Source organism: Dendrobates tinctorius, unplaced genomic scaffold, assembly GCF_039654945.1.
Source record: "Dendrobates tinctorius isolate UK_male_01 unplaced genomic scaffold, ASM3965494v1 ptg000060l, whole genome shotgun sequence".
NCBI classification, from domain to species: Eukaryota; Metazoa; Chordata; class Amphibia; order Anura; family Dendrobatidae; genus Dendrobates; species Dendrobates tinctorius.
The window spans coordinates 56,139,542-56,152,634 of NW_027361728.1; the positions used below are offsets into that span (position 1 = coordinate 56,139,542).

The 13,093-nt window shown below is 41.3% G+C and overlaps 1 protein-coding gene across 1 annotated transcript in view; it reads left to right on the top strand.

The window, feature by feature from the left end:
• KPNA4 (karyopherin subunit alpha 4) overlaps positions 1 to 11,179 on the top strand; it is a 50,769-nt gene extending 39,590 nt beyond the window's left edge. The window contains exons 15-17 of the mRNA XM_073578964.1: positions 251 to 413; positions 7,417 to 7,511; positions 9,278 to 11,179. Coding sequence (XP_073435065.1) covers positions 251 to 413; positions 7,417 to 7,511; positions 9,278 to 9,376 — 357 coding nt within the window. The 3' untranslated portion in view covers positions 9,377 to 11,179. The remainder of the gene's footprint in view (positions 1 to 250; positions 414 to 7,416; positions 7,512 to 9,277) is intronic.
• The last annotated feature ends 1,914 nt before the right edge of the window (positions 11,180 to 13,093 follow it).

Consider the following 13,093-nt stretch of genomic DNA (forward strand, 5'->3'; position numbering starts at 1 on the left):
CAACATGTTGCGTCCGGCGCGTCTAGACACACGTCTGGAAAAACGCATGCGCACGAAAACGCAGACGAACGCATGCATATGCAAGACCATGCGTACGCCATGTTAAACATAGGGAAGCATGCACATTATGCGCTGCGCACAAAAACGCTAATGTGAAATCAGCAGTTGTAAGTTTGGAATCTGCCTCATTCATAAGGCAACAATCGAATGTAATCCAGGTCTTCAGTGCTTTCTCATAATCTTTTTCTAGGTTGCATATCTTATTCAACAAAATGTGATTCCACCCTTCTGCAACCTGTTGACTGTGAAAGATGCCCAAGTCATACAGGTGGTGTTGGATGGCTTGAGCAACATATTAAAAATGGCTGATGACGAGGCTGAAACTATAGCCAATCTTATTGAAGAATGTGGAGGTTAGTAACGGTTTCACTGTTTTCTGTATGATTGAACTAAGTTTTGGTTAGTGTTTGATCAAAGAAGAAAGATCTATGAAATAGTTATAAATCGTCAGTTCACTGAGAATAAATATAAAAACATAATTTAAAAAAAAAAACATATAAAATAAGGAGTATTTCTAGTTGAGGGACACTTGGAAAAAGATCTGTATACTCTGTATACATAATATAGATAACCCCCGGAAGAAGCAAGTGAGGTGAAACGTTCGTCGGGTGGAGGGACACGGCAGCCTGTCAGATCTTTAGCAGCAGCGAATTCTCTGACCATAGGTAATTATACAATTTGCATAAAATACATCTCTAATTAGGAAAACAGTGCTGTGGGCATTATATTCCTATGTTTAGACCTTGGCAAGCTTAGAGTGTAATGGGATGGTATATTTTATTTATATGCACTGGCCTTCTACTACTCCCACTTCCACATATGCTTTGCTAATTGGTCTATACTGATGACTGTATACAGGTCCTTTTCTAGTGTCTTTCAGCTAGAGGTGCTCCATGGTTTTTTTATTTTTTTTTAAATTGTTTTTATATTCTCAAACTGTGATATTTTGTCACTATTTCATAGATCTCTTCCTTTTTCTGCAAGCAAACTGTACTGGGGCCCAGATAGATCAGAATAGCAGAGGCAGCGGTGGCTCCTTCACTAGTTGTGAAGGGTCCGCTGCCTCTGTTTTATTCATCTGTGCCCCAGTAGTGGAATCTGATTACATGGCACTACTTTGGCATGCTTATGGGTGATTTAAAGAAAATTTGTTGGTTCCGTTGTATTTTGTATAAAATAACACTAGGAACTTATTGTATATTCATTTGTAATTCTAAAAATAGAGGAAAAAACTGACCACTTGGTGTCCCTTTTCTCTGGCAACTGGTTGGGTAGCTAGACAGTGTCAGTACTTACTAGACACCCTCTGTGGGTGACCAATATCTTGTCTGTTTAGGCAGTGTAATCTATGCGTCCGTTTAGATGATCAGACCACTGACGTTAATAGTTGATCGACTACATGCAAAATCGACCATTTAATGGCCTGTTAGTGAGGTAGACCATTCATTTACTATGTACACAAAGTGATCATTAACCCTTTAATTCTGTGTGCATAGAATATTATCGGCAGGACAGCTCCTGTGTACACAAGTTAATATGCTCCGAGAATATTTTTTATTGCCAGCATGAATGATCCAAGCACCCAACAAACAAGAGTTTTGCTCATTCATCGGGTGATTGCCTGCATGTTTATACAAGCCGAAAATCAGCGAACAAATGTTCAAAGGAGTGCTTTTTCCCAATTACAGGTGTTTCTCACAAAATTAGAATATCATAAAGTTAATTTTTCAGTTCTACAATACAAAAAGTGAAACTCTTATTATATAGGGTCAATACAATTAGAGCGATCAATTTCAAGTGTTTATTTATCCATCACCTATGACTGCCCCACGAGAGAGGGGATCCGCCCTTCAAGGACAGGAAACCTTCAAGATAAAAAGGGCGGCTCCTCTCTCCGCATCAGTCTTAAGGTATCCAAGCAAAACTATAGCTAGGTGGGTGAGAGGCGCCATAAAGGTAGCTTATGTCAGTGCAGACAGGGCTGTTCCTGAAGCTCTGAAGGCCCATTCCACGAGATCCGTGTCGACGTCCTGGGTGGAAAGAGCAGATGCCTCAATTGAACAGACTTGTAAGACGGCCACAAGGTCCTCTTCTTTTACCTTCTTCAGACACTATAGGTGAGATCTGTCTGCTTCCTCTGACCTCACATTCGGGAGAAGGGTGCTACAAGCCGTGATCCCTCCCTAAGTAACTACAAGTCTCTGTAATTCTCTCGTGGTGCCGTCATGGGTGAGGGAAAATTCCTATTCGGTGAGACGCTATATGATATCCTCCAGAAAGCGGGGGATAAGAAAAAGGGGTTTCCTAGTCTGGGGCCGGCAGCATTTAAAGGGAATCTGTCGCCCATCCTTATGTGACACACAACTGAATGATATCTTTACATGGTATCATTGAAAATGGGTGACAAATTCCCTTTAAGAGATCCTTTCGGAACAAAAAAATTTTCCAGAGAAGGGACCCGAGGGAACAGAGATGGGACGAGAGAGAGAGGGGGGTTCCTCTTTGGCAATTCTTCCCGAGACAAGAAACACTCCAGGTGACAGTTTGCCCAGGGTGGGAGGAAGATTAACCCCTTTTCCTTCCAGCCTGGAGGAAAATCTCAAACAGCCCGTGGCTACGAAATTTGATCAAGTCTGGCCTGAGGATAGACTTTCTCTCCCACCCCAAAAATACGTGGTGACCCCCCTAAGGGCTTCTACCCGAGAGCAAAAAGCTCTAGAATGCGAGGTCCTAAATTTAGTAGGGAAACAATGCCAACCTATCCAGAGTGATTCCCTGGATATTAAAAATAGCACACATTACCATGGACGCAAGTCCCAAGGGTTGGGGAGCACATATGGACAGCAACGTGTCTCAGGGGGGCATGGGGAGACCTGGAAATAGAAGCCTCCTCAAACCAAAAAAGAACTCTTGGCAGTAGGCTCCGCCCTGACACACTTCCTACCCTTGCTGCGGGGTCATCATGTCCTCGTATTTTCAGACAATCTGGTGACGGTGGCCTATATAAATCATCATGGGGGAAACCAGGTCCTGAGCCCTAATGGACACGTCCTCCAAAATCCTCAGTCTAGAGAAGGCAAACCTACTATCCCTCTCCGCTTTACACATTCAGGGGACAGAAAACCAAAGAGCAGACTTTCTAAGTCGCAACCGATTACGACAGGGAGAATGAGTCTTAAAACAGTCCATTTTTCGGCAGATTGTAGAGATGTGGGGAAACCCGGTCATAGACCTATTTGCCGACTTCAAAAACAAAAAAGTAGAAGCATTCTGTTCCCTAGACCCCAGGGGGAATCCTCGGGCCCTGGACGCTTTTATGCTTCCATGGACCCAAAAACTGACGTACGATTTTCCCCCGATCATTCTCATCCCGGCGGTTCTAATGAAAGTCAGGATGGTACACAAATGATATTAATAGCCCCCTTCTGGCCCAAAAGAACTTGGTTCTCCTGACTGAGAATGCTCTCGGTCACCGACCCTTGGATCCTACCAGGTCTCCCAGACCTACTATCTCAGGGGCTGGTGTTACACCCTTGAGCAGCGAACCTCCATTTAACAGCATGGAATTTGAAAGGGCGCTGCTGAGGGAAAGGGGGTTCTCAGAGAACCTAATTAATACATTACAAAAGAGTAGAAAACTGTGATCACAACAAAAGCCTATGGGAAAACCTGGAAAAAATTTCTATCCACCTCCAGGGTAAAGTTCCAGGATGGAGTCCAGATCGATAAAATTCTTGAAATTTTTAGAGACACCTAGAGCAGGGGTTGGCGGTTAATACATTAAAAGTACAGGTGGCAGCTTTAGGTGCCCTTTATAACCGTGACGTGGCAGGCGATCCTTGGACAGCACTATTAAGGCCGCAACCAGGTCTAGGCCAATAATTGGCTGCAAACTACCATCGTGGGACCTGAACCTTGTACTATCCGCATTAACAAGTTCCCCGTTTGAGCCTATCCAGTCAGCACCCCTAAGAACCATGTCACTAAAAACTGTGCTTCTGGTGGCACCAACATCTGCTCGCAGAGTGAGCGACATTCAAGCTCTATCAGCACTGCCACTATTTACAAAAATTCTAGAAGATGGTCATCTTAAAACCTGCCCCGGTATATTTACCGAAAGTGTCATCTCACTTTCATAGGTCCCAAGAGGTAGTCCTTCCTTCCTTCTGCCCAAATCCTAGAAATAGGGGGGAGGAAAGATTTCGCACCCTAGATGTGAAGAGGTGCCTAGTTCAGTACTTAGAGGCCAACAAAGGTTATAGGAAGGAAGGCTCTCTTTGTGTTTCCAGGGACCCCGGAAGCATCTAAGAGTACCCTGGCAAGGTGGATAAGGGATGCGATTGCCCTGGCCTATTCATTCAGCGGGAATACCATCCCGGAAGGTTTAAGAGCCCATTCCACAAGAGCAATGGCGACTTCATGGGCTGAGAGATCTGAGGTATCGATAGAGCAGATCTGTAAGGCGGCCACCTGGTCAACACCTTCTACCTTTTTCAGACGCTATCGTTTAGATTTAGCCTATACGTCTGACTTGACCTTTTGGGAGAAGGGTCCTTCAGGCTGTGGTCCCTCCCTAAGCTACCAGTCTCTTTAATTCTCTCCATGGTGCTGTCATGGGTGAGAGAGAATAACATAGCTACTTACCGATAACGGTATTTCTTGGAACCCATGAAAACACCCGCTTGTTCCCTCCCTTCACGTGTGCGGTGAGCACAATTTAATGTTAGTAGAGTGTTTTCGTTTACACACGGTGCTTCTTAATAATAAGACATATTATAATGTTATGTATATATTTCTGTTAACTAACCTGGAGATGCTCTGTAACCAACTGGGGGTGGAGGAGAGGTGCCACCCTTTTTATCTGTAGGTTCCTGTCCCTGAAGGGCGGATCCCCTCTCTCCGTTGTGCTGTCATGGGTTCCGAGAAATACCGTTATCAGTAAGTAACTGTTATTCTGTTAATGTTGATTATTATGGCTTACAGCCAACAAAAACTCAAGTCATTTTCTCAGTAAATTAGAATACTTTATATCACCTGCTTGAAAAAAGATTTGAAAATCCAAAATGTTGGCCAACTGAAATGTATGTTCAGTAAGTGCACTCAATACTAGGTCGGGGCTCCTTTTGCATCAAATACTGCATCAATGCGACGTGGCATGGAGGCGATCAGCCTGTGGCACTGCTGAGGTGTTATGGAAGCCCATGTTGCTTTGATAGCAGCCTTCAACTCATATGCGTTGTTGGGTCTGGTGTCTCTCATCTTCCTCTTGACAATACCCCATAGATTCTCTATGGGGTTAAGGTCAGGCGAGTTTCCTGGCCTATCAAGCACAGTAATACTGTTGTATTTAAACCAGGTATTGGTACTCTTGGCTGTGTGGAGAGGTGCCAAGTCCTGCTGGAGAATGAAATTTCCATCTCCAAAAAGCTTGTCGGCACAGGGAAACCTGAAGTGCTCTAAAATTTCCTGGTACATGGCTGCGCTGACTTTGGTCTTCATAAAACACAGTGGGTCTATACCTGCAGATGACATGGCTCCCCAAACAATCACTGATTGTGGAAACTTCACACTAGACCTCAAGCATCTTGGATTGTGGCCTCTCCACTCTTCCTCCAGACTCCGGGACCTTGATTTCCAAATGAAATGCAAAATTTACTTTCATCTGAAAACAACACTTTGGACCACTGAGCAACAGTCCAGTTTTTTTTCTCCTTGGCCCAGGTAAGACACTTCTGGCGTTGCCTATTGGTCATGAATGGCTTGACACAAGGAATGCAACACTTGTAGCCCATGTCCTGGATACATCTGTGTGTGGTGGCTCTTGAAGCAATGACACCAGCAGCAGTCCACTCCTTGTGAATCTCCCCCAAATTTTTGAATGGCCTTTTCTTAACAATCCTTTCAAGGATTTCGGTTGTTTCTGCAACTTTTTCTACCACACTTTTTCCTTCCGCTCAACTTTCCATTAATATGCTTGGATTCAGCACTCTGTGAACAGCCAGCTTCTTTAGCAAAGACCTTTTGTGGCTTACCCTCCTTGTGCAATGTATCCATGACTGCCTTCTGGACATTTGTCAAGTCAGCAGTCTTCCCCATGATTGTGGAGCCTACTGAAACAGACTAAGAGACCTTTTCAAACTTAGGAAACCTTTGCAGGTGTTTTTTAATTATTCTAATTTACTGAGATAATGACTTTTGGGTTTTCGTTGGCTGTAAACCATAATCAGCATTAACAGAAATAAACACTTGAAATAGATCACTGATTGTTTTGACTTTATATAATGAGTTTTACTTTTTGTATTAAAAAAACTGAAATTAACTTTTTGATATTCTAATTTTGTGAGAAGCACCTGTATCAGCTTGTGTAAGTGATCCTTAAAGGGTTGTCCACTACTAGGACAACTCCTTTTTAAACTAAATGTTCGGCCCCGATTAAATAATAAAGCCTATGCTCGCCTCCCGTGCCTGCGCCTTTCCTAGCGGTGTCTGCACTCGCGATCCTGGGGCTGTCATGTGGTGGAATGACATGTGATGCCGGCGCACAAACAACGCTGGCGTCACTGTCTCCGCCTTCGGACAAACTGAACATGAAGTGGATGAGCTGCATACCTGGCTTCCAGTTTGTCCAAAGGCGGAGACAGTAACGCCGGTGCTTTTTGGGAACTGGTGTCACATGTCACAACACCACATCATAGCGAGTCCAGACACCACGGGAACTGCACAAGCACAGGAGGTGAGTATAGGCTTTATTTTATCGGGGCCGAACATTTAGTTTAAGAAGTTGTTGTCCTGGTAGTGGATAACCCGTTTAAGCATTCCAGGCAAATGTTACACGGTTAAAAGGGTATGTAATGCTGTGTAGTTGTATTAAATTGCTTTCATCCCTGGTTCCCTGAGCTGTTCCGGTTTTCCTTTTTTGCCCTCGTTTCCGCTCTTCTCCTTTTGACAGCTCACACAGGGATCCTTGTGCAGGGTGGTGTTGCTTCCATTAAAGTAAGCCCATGCAGCCTCGGAGCGAGGCACCATAGACTTGAATTGTTAAAGCAACTTGTAGGCCTAACATAAAGCCCTGTGTGATCTGGAAAATTTGATTTGAAGTCACATGACCCAGAAGAGGAGTGGAGTGGCACTATATGATGGTGATCTGTAAGTATTTTCATACAACTACATTGCATACATATTTCCCAAAAAAAATTTAGTTGACAAATCTGTTGTCAGGAGTGTTAAGGCTTTATTACCCCGTAGCCCATTGCACCTCTTTCCCATTATCTTGCTTATGATTGCTATTGCAACTCAATGGCATGTATTGTTTAATTATAGCAAATATACAATAACTTAATGAATCCGTCTCCACAGGCCTGGAAAAAATTGAACAGCTGCAGAGTCATGAAAATGAAGATATCTACAAGCTGGCATTTGAAATAATTGACCAGTTTTTCTCCTCAGATGATGTAAGTAGCTATAGTTTCATAACTGATATATTGATTATCCATACCATAAGTTCTTCTGTGATGTGTGATCTTCATCAGATCGAGACAAAGTCCTCCTGAACTTCAACTGGTCACAAAGATCTTATTCCAATGCAGGATTCATGTAACGTTTCTACCAGTTCAGTGCAGTGAGGACCAGATGAGCTCAGAGTTCTTATTCAGACATCGCATAAAGTGCTTTAAAGATATAAAATAAACAGCCATGCTCAAACCTGCAGCCACACTTATTCACAAGTCGAACTGCACATCAATAGAAAATTAAAGTATATTTAATGTGGTGTTTTTTTTTTTTTTTGTTTTTTTTTTGTGGATGATAAATGTCTGAATGAAAAATTGTGACTGAAGCCACTGTGTATAATTTATTGATCTTGACTCTATATTTACATGATACAAATTTAGAGATCCTCTTTGGTTACTAGTGATGCACTTTTTTCCTTCCCATTGAGGGCTATTCTCACCAGTTTTTTGGTCAATATTTCATCAGTGTTAGTAAACTAAAACCAGGCTCCAAACAGACAACAGGTGTGAATCTTTCCATAAGGCCTAATTCAGATGTTTGTGATTTATTCACATATGGAAAAAAGTGAGTTTCATTAGTCCGCGTGTCAGTTTTTACCATCCTTTTCGTCAATGATTTTTGCATGTGAAAGCGAAGCAAATTGAAAAGCTTCTCTTATTCATTGACATTTTAATCATGGACTTCACATAAATTGTACACTGAGATCCGTGTTTGCTGTCGATTTTCACGGACCTGTAGACTTGGGGTTATTTTCGATCCATGTATCTGATGAAAAATAGACATGTCATACTGATTTTTTTTTTTTTTTTTTCTTTTTTTTTTTTTTTCTTGCATGTGTGAAAACCAGTCCACAAAAAAAATTTAAACAGCCCCATAGAGGTTAATGGGTTCGGGTGCTATTCGAGAAAATCATGGATAGATCATTCATGACTCACAGGTGCCTGAGGCTTTCTAGTTTTCCTTTTTGTATCATCCAGTCCTGATAGTGGTTGACAAATACTGATGAAACACTGACTAAAAACTGATGTTTGAATAGCACCCTACTAAGTAGCTTGTTTTACACAGTGTGAATTTATTAGGAAGCCAATTGGGATGCAGAGTAGTGATGAGCAAATGTGCTGTTACACAGCCTCAACACATGTGGGAATTCCCTAACAAACAGGCCATCCCCGCATGTGTTGAAGTTGCCTAACAGCTGCAAATTATGCAGCTGAAGAGCCTCAAAAATATACGAGCACACCCAATCATGCTCAGATAAGACGTTATCAGAGCACGTTCACTCATCATGAATGCAGATGTTTTGGGGTTTTTTGGATTGGGATGAAAATTAACAAATCAACAAAGATCCAGTGCTGTATAATCTAAACCTGATGGAACTGATGAGTCTTGATGATTGATGACATGCACCTATTTATTCAAGTTAATGTTTCTTTTGTAGCTTCTGTATTAAGCTTGCTCTCTCTTTACCAAGCCATAGAGGGGTCCTTTCCTTTGTGCTTGTTACAAATTACAATGCTAGAAATGACCAGCTTGTAAAGTGTGTGCCACTAATTATCGAGATTTCCCATCCTGGCAGTAAGAGGATCTGTGCATTATCTGATGGTGTCCTCTTTGCCCATCTTCTAAACATTTGTACGGTTAAGTTACTGATACATGCCTCCTAAAGAGACACATGTTCATACTATGATGGTGTTTGTCTCCTCCACAGATTGATGAAGATTCTAGTCTTGTTCCTGAGACAATACAAGGTGGAACATTCAACTTCAATTCAGCTGCCAACGTACCAGCAGAAGGGTTCCAGTTTTAGAAAGAATGGTTGGAAGTTAGGTACAGTGCAGCACTGAAAACTGGTTTGATCCATCAAGCTTGGCTCATGGGATCTGCTGCTGCATTAAATCGGAGACAGAAATGTGCGGACTTCATTTGGATGACAGTAAAGACCAAATGATGTCAAGATGGCGAGTGGGTGCGAATGAGAATGAGTGGCAAATGTAATGAAAACTTCACACCGAATGCTTATATAGGTTGTGCAGAGGAAAAGGCTAACAGGTCAAAGATCTTAAGTGCCTGAGAGCGATCATTGATCTAACCGAGCAAATGAGGAAATGCAGTGCTGTCATCATCAAGCCTTGTAAGCATAAAAGAAAAACCTATGGGTAGGATGCCCACACAAGTCCAAGGAGAATAAACCCAGGCCTTGCTAAGACACTCCGTATGAATGGACAGCATTGGATGAATGTCTGGACACCGTGTTGCGGAGCCAGGCTCATTTTACTAACGTGAGGCAATTCACTCATGAAGCAGACTTTCAGTCCAGGAGTGGCGTGTGTACGAGAGTATGGGTGTGGTGCTGTGCGTGAACGCATGCAAGCTTGAATCGCCTTCAGAGGGTCGATCCTAAAACCTAGAAAACAATAAGTTCATAAGTGTTACCTTACACTGGACGTGAAAACAAAGACCGCTTATAGCAGCAGATTTTGGTTTACTCCTGCAGCCTGTGCTTTTTTTTTTCCTTTGTTTTTTTTTTTTTTTGTTTATCTTTTATCTTGTTTTTTTTTTCTTTTAGTTTGTAACTTGTATGGCTTGTATATTTTAAGTTGCTTAGAAAATTGAAGAAGGCAACCCTGTGCATCTGCACCAGATACATGTTTGATGTTATGCAAACTGTTCCATATCATCAAAGCTGTTAGTGTACAAAAAAGGACATGCATGAAAAGTCAGACTTTCCCTTTATAATTTCTGTTTCTCCCCAGTATAAGATGCCATACAGAAAGATGATCCACACAATCCTTTCATTTTCATGACTTATATTTGCATGTGGCAACGAACCTCATAGTTTATTTTTTAGATACATTTTGTTGAGTCCTGTACAGATGTTTCAGTTGTGGTAGACACTGTGTCGTGTTCAATCCTGTTAGTTACCAAACATTTGTTTTCTATGAAAATGATATGGACACTTCGAAAACGATACTTGGTGCATTTGTACTGCTACATTCAGATTGCTAGGAGGTGTGATTTAGATGTAAAAATGGATTCGTGGTCTCAACACCTTTACTATGCCTAAGCCCTTACGTTGTTTTAGAGTCTTTTTATCTATAGATGTAGGCAGCCGTGAACAATCTCTATTTTGAGCCACTTTAGGGAGAAAACTTTGTATTTTTTAAGACTTGCATTGACCACATGCAAGTGACTTTTAATTGGCTGACTGCCTCTATGTGAGGTAATGCATACTAAATTAAAAGCAACAGGGATTTCTAGAAATCGGCAGAACTCTTTATAAGGTGGCTCATTGTAGGAAATGCTGTGCCTTCTCTTTTGAGCACAAGTGTTGCATGAACAACAAATTGCTATAAGACGTACGACTATAGCCACCATTAGCATCAATACCTTCTTTTGTGTTAAAGATAACTGGTAAAACACTGTAGAATGGATACAGATTATTTTGTGAATTTTACTTTGTTGGATTAGAGTATTTTTGCAGCATTCCTTGTCATCTGAAATATGGTTACAGTATAACTCTAGGCACAGAATATAACTAGCTTGTAAACTTATTAATGTAGAAGACAAGCTAGACTGTCATGGGAAATAAAGAGTAATCCTTAAGACACAATTTGATTCCTTTTTTTTTTTGTCTTGTTTTTTTTTTTTTTGTCCACTTATTCTAAGTTTAGACAGAATAGACGTTGTACAATCCATGATAATGGTGCAGGATGTGCTAGGTTCTGCCTGTATAAGTAAGAAAAAAAAAAAGGGGGGTGTCCGCTATTGTGCAGCTTTGGTGCGCCTAGTCTGTAACAGTGGACTTTATTTAGATTTTGATTACTTCCACATTTCCCATAATGAGTAAATTTTTGCTAATTTCAGCTAATGGAAGAAGGTAGAAAACAATTAATACATTTATTAGAAGGTGGTTAAGGCAGCAAAGTTGGAGGTTTTTCTTATGTTGCATAACATGGTTTGCCATGATGATCTGCTGCAGTCTGAAGTGAGAGATTGTGTTCATGATAAACTTTAGGACATCCTCAAATTTTTCACTGGTTACCAGCATGTAAATTCACACCATCTTGCTAGCAAAAAAATACACTTGTTCATAGTGTCAAGAAAAAAACTTGCATGTCGGGGGAGGGGGGACAAAGAAAAAATTCTGGTAAGCACATTGTTCTGTGTAAACATGATTTGAGCTGCCGAGAACAATGGCAGGCTATGTGCACTGGATAATCTAATACAGAGCATTAAGTGCACATCTGGAGCGCAGTCGGCCTGTGTAAACAGGCGATCAACAAGCTAGTAGCTAACTGGCGGTCGTTTAGCTGCAATCAGCTAATGTAAGCGGATATTCATTGAGTGACTTTCTTGATCATCTTCGTGATTAGATGAGGTCTGCAATAATTAGGCTGGTCAACCAGATTCCTCAACAGTTGGCTTTATTTAATTCTGCAGTCAAAAAAGAAAAAAATTTACCACTTTGCGAAAAGTGCAGTGGTCTCCAACTGGTCAATAAATTGTGGGAATGCAGTGTAACAGTTCTGCTCCGGTACAGTAGACAGTGTGGACAACACTTAAATAGACAGTAAAGTGCCAGTGCAATACAACAGTTAAAGGTCCCATGTAGAGATTAGACAGACTGACAACTAGATTGCTCAAAAGTGAATCTTTAACAAAAAAATTGTGTAAAATGAAGTGGAACCAAATTGGTAACTTAATCAGTAAAGATGAGCAGTATAGTCAGCAGTCGTCAGTCACCACATTCAAAATAAAGATACATGTCACTTTAAGGGAACCAGGAATTGCACCCAAAATGCCCTCACCCATAGTATCCAGTCACTAGACCCAGTATGCGCAGCCCCAACACGCGTTTCACGTGGGCTTCTTCCTGGGGCTGTCCAGAGAGTGTGGACAACACTGGAGTGCTGGCCATTGGATACATTTGTGCTTGTGATGCCTGGGGAACACATGCATCATTAGATGTTATGTTTTATGCTCTTAGAATGTGTTCCAGCTCTGTAATCCATGCAGTAGTCCCATGATATGACATTACGATCTTCAATAACCACAGAACATGTTTTTGTTTTTTTACACCTTCCTTCCCGTTAACTACCGAAATATAAAAAAAAAATACAAATTCCAGAGCAAATGCAGTTTTCAATTCAGGGGTGGGCAGAAGCCTTTATAGAGGTGGCTGTTCACAAAATTGCTTCTCTTTGAAATCCTAGCTATTTGTAGAGGTTTATAAGTTTTCTCTCTTGCTGTTATGGAAATGGTCTGCTTGTATTTGATTCCTGACTGATGTGTGCATATCTAGCTTGCAAAGATGTTTAATATCCAGCTTGGTTCACACATCCTGCACTCACACCCATTGTGTGACCAAGCCTTAACGTGGGGACGGTCTTCACACTAAATCTTACATTGCAATTAAACTGTTTTGGATTCACTTAAATATAACACATTATTGTAATGATATTCGATTAAACAATAACAACTTTTTAAAATATTGTCCTTTTATAAAAAGTTAAGTTCTCAAACA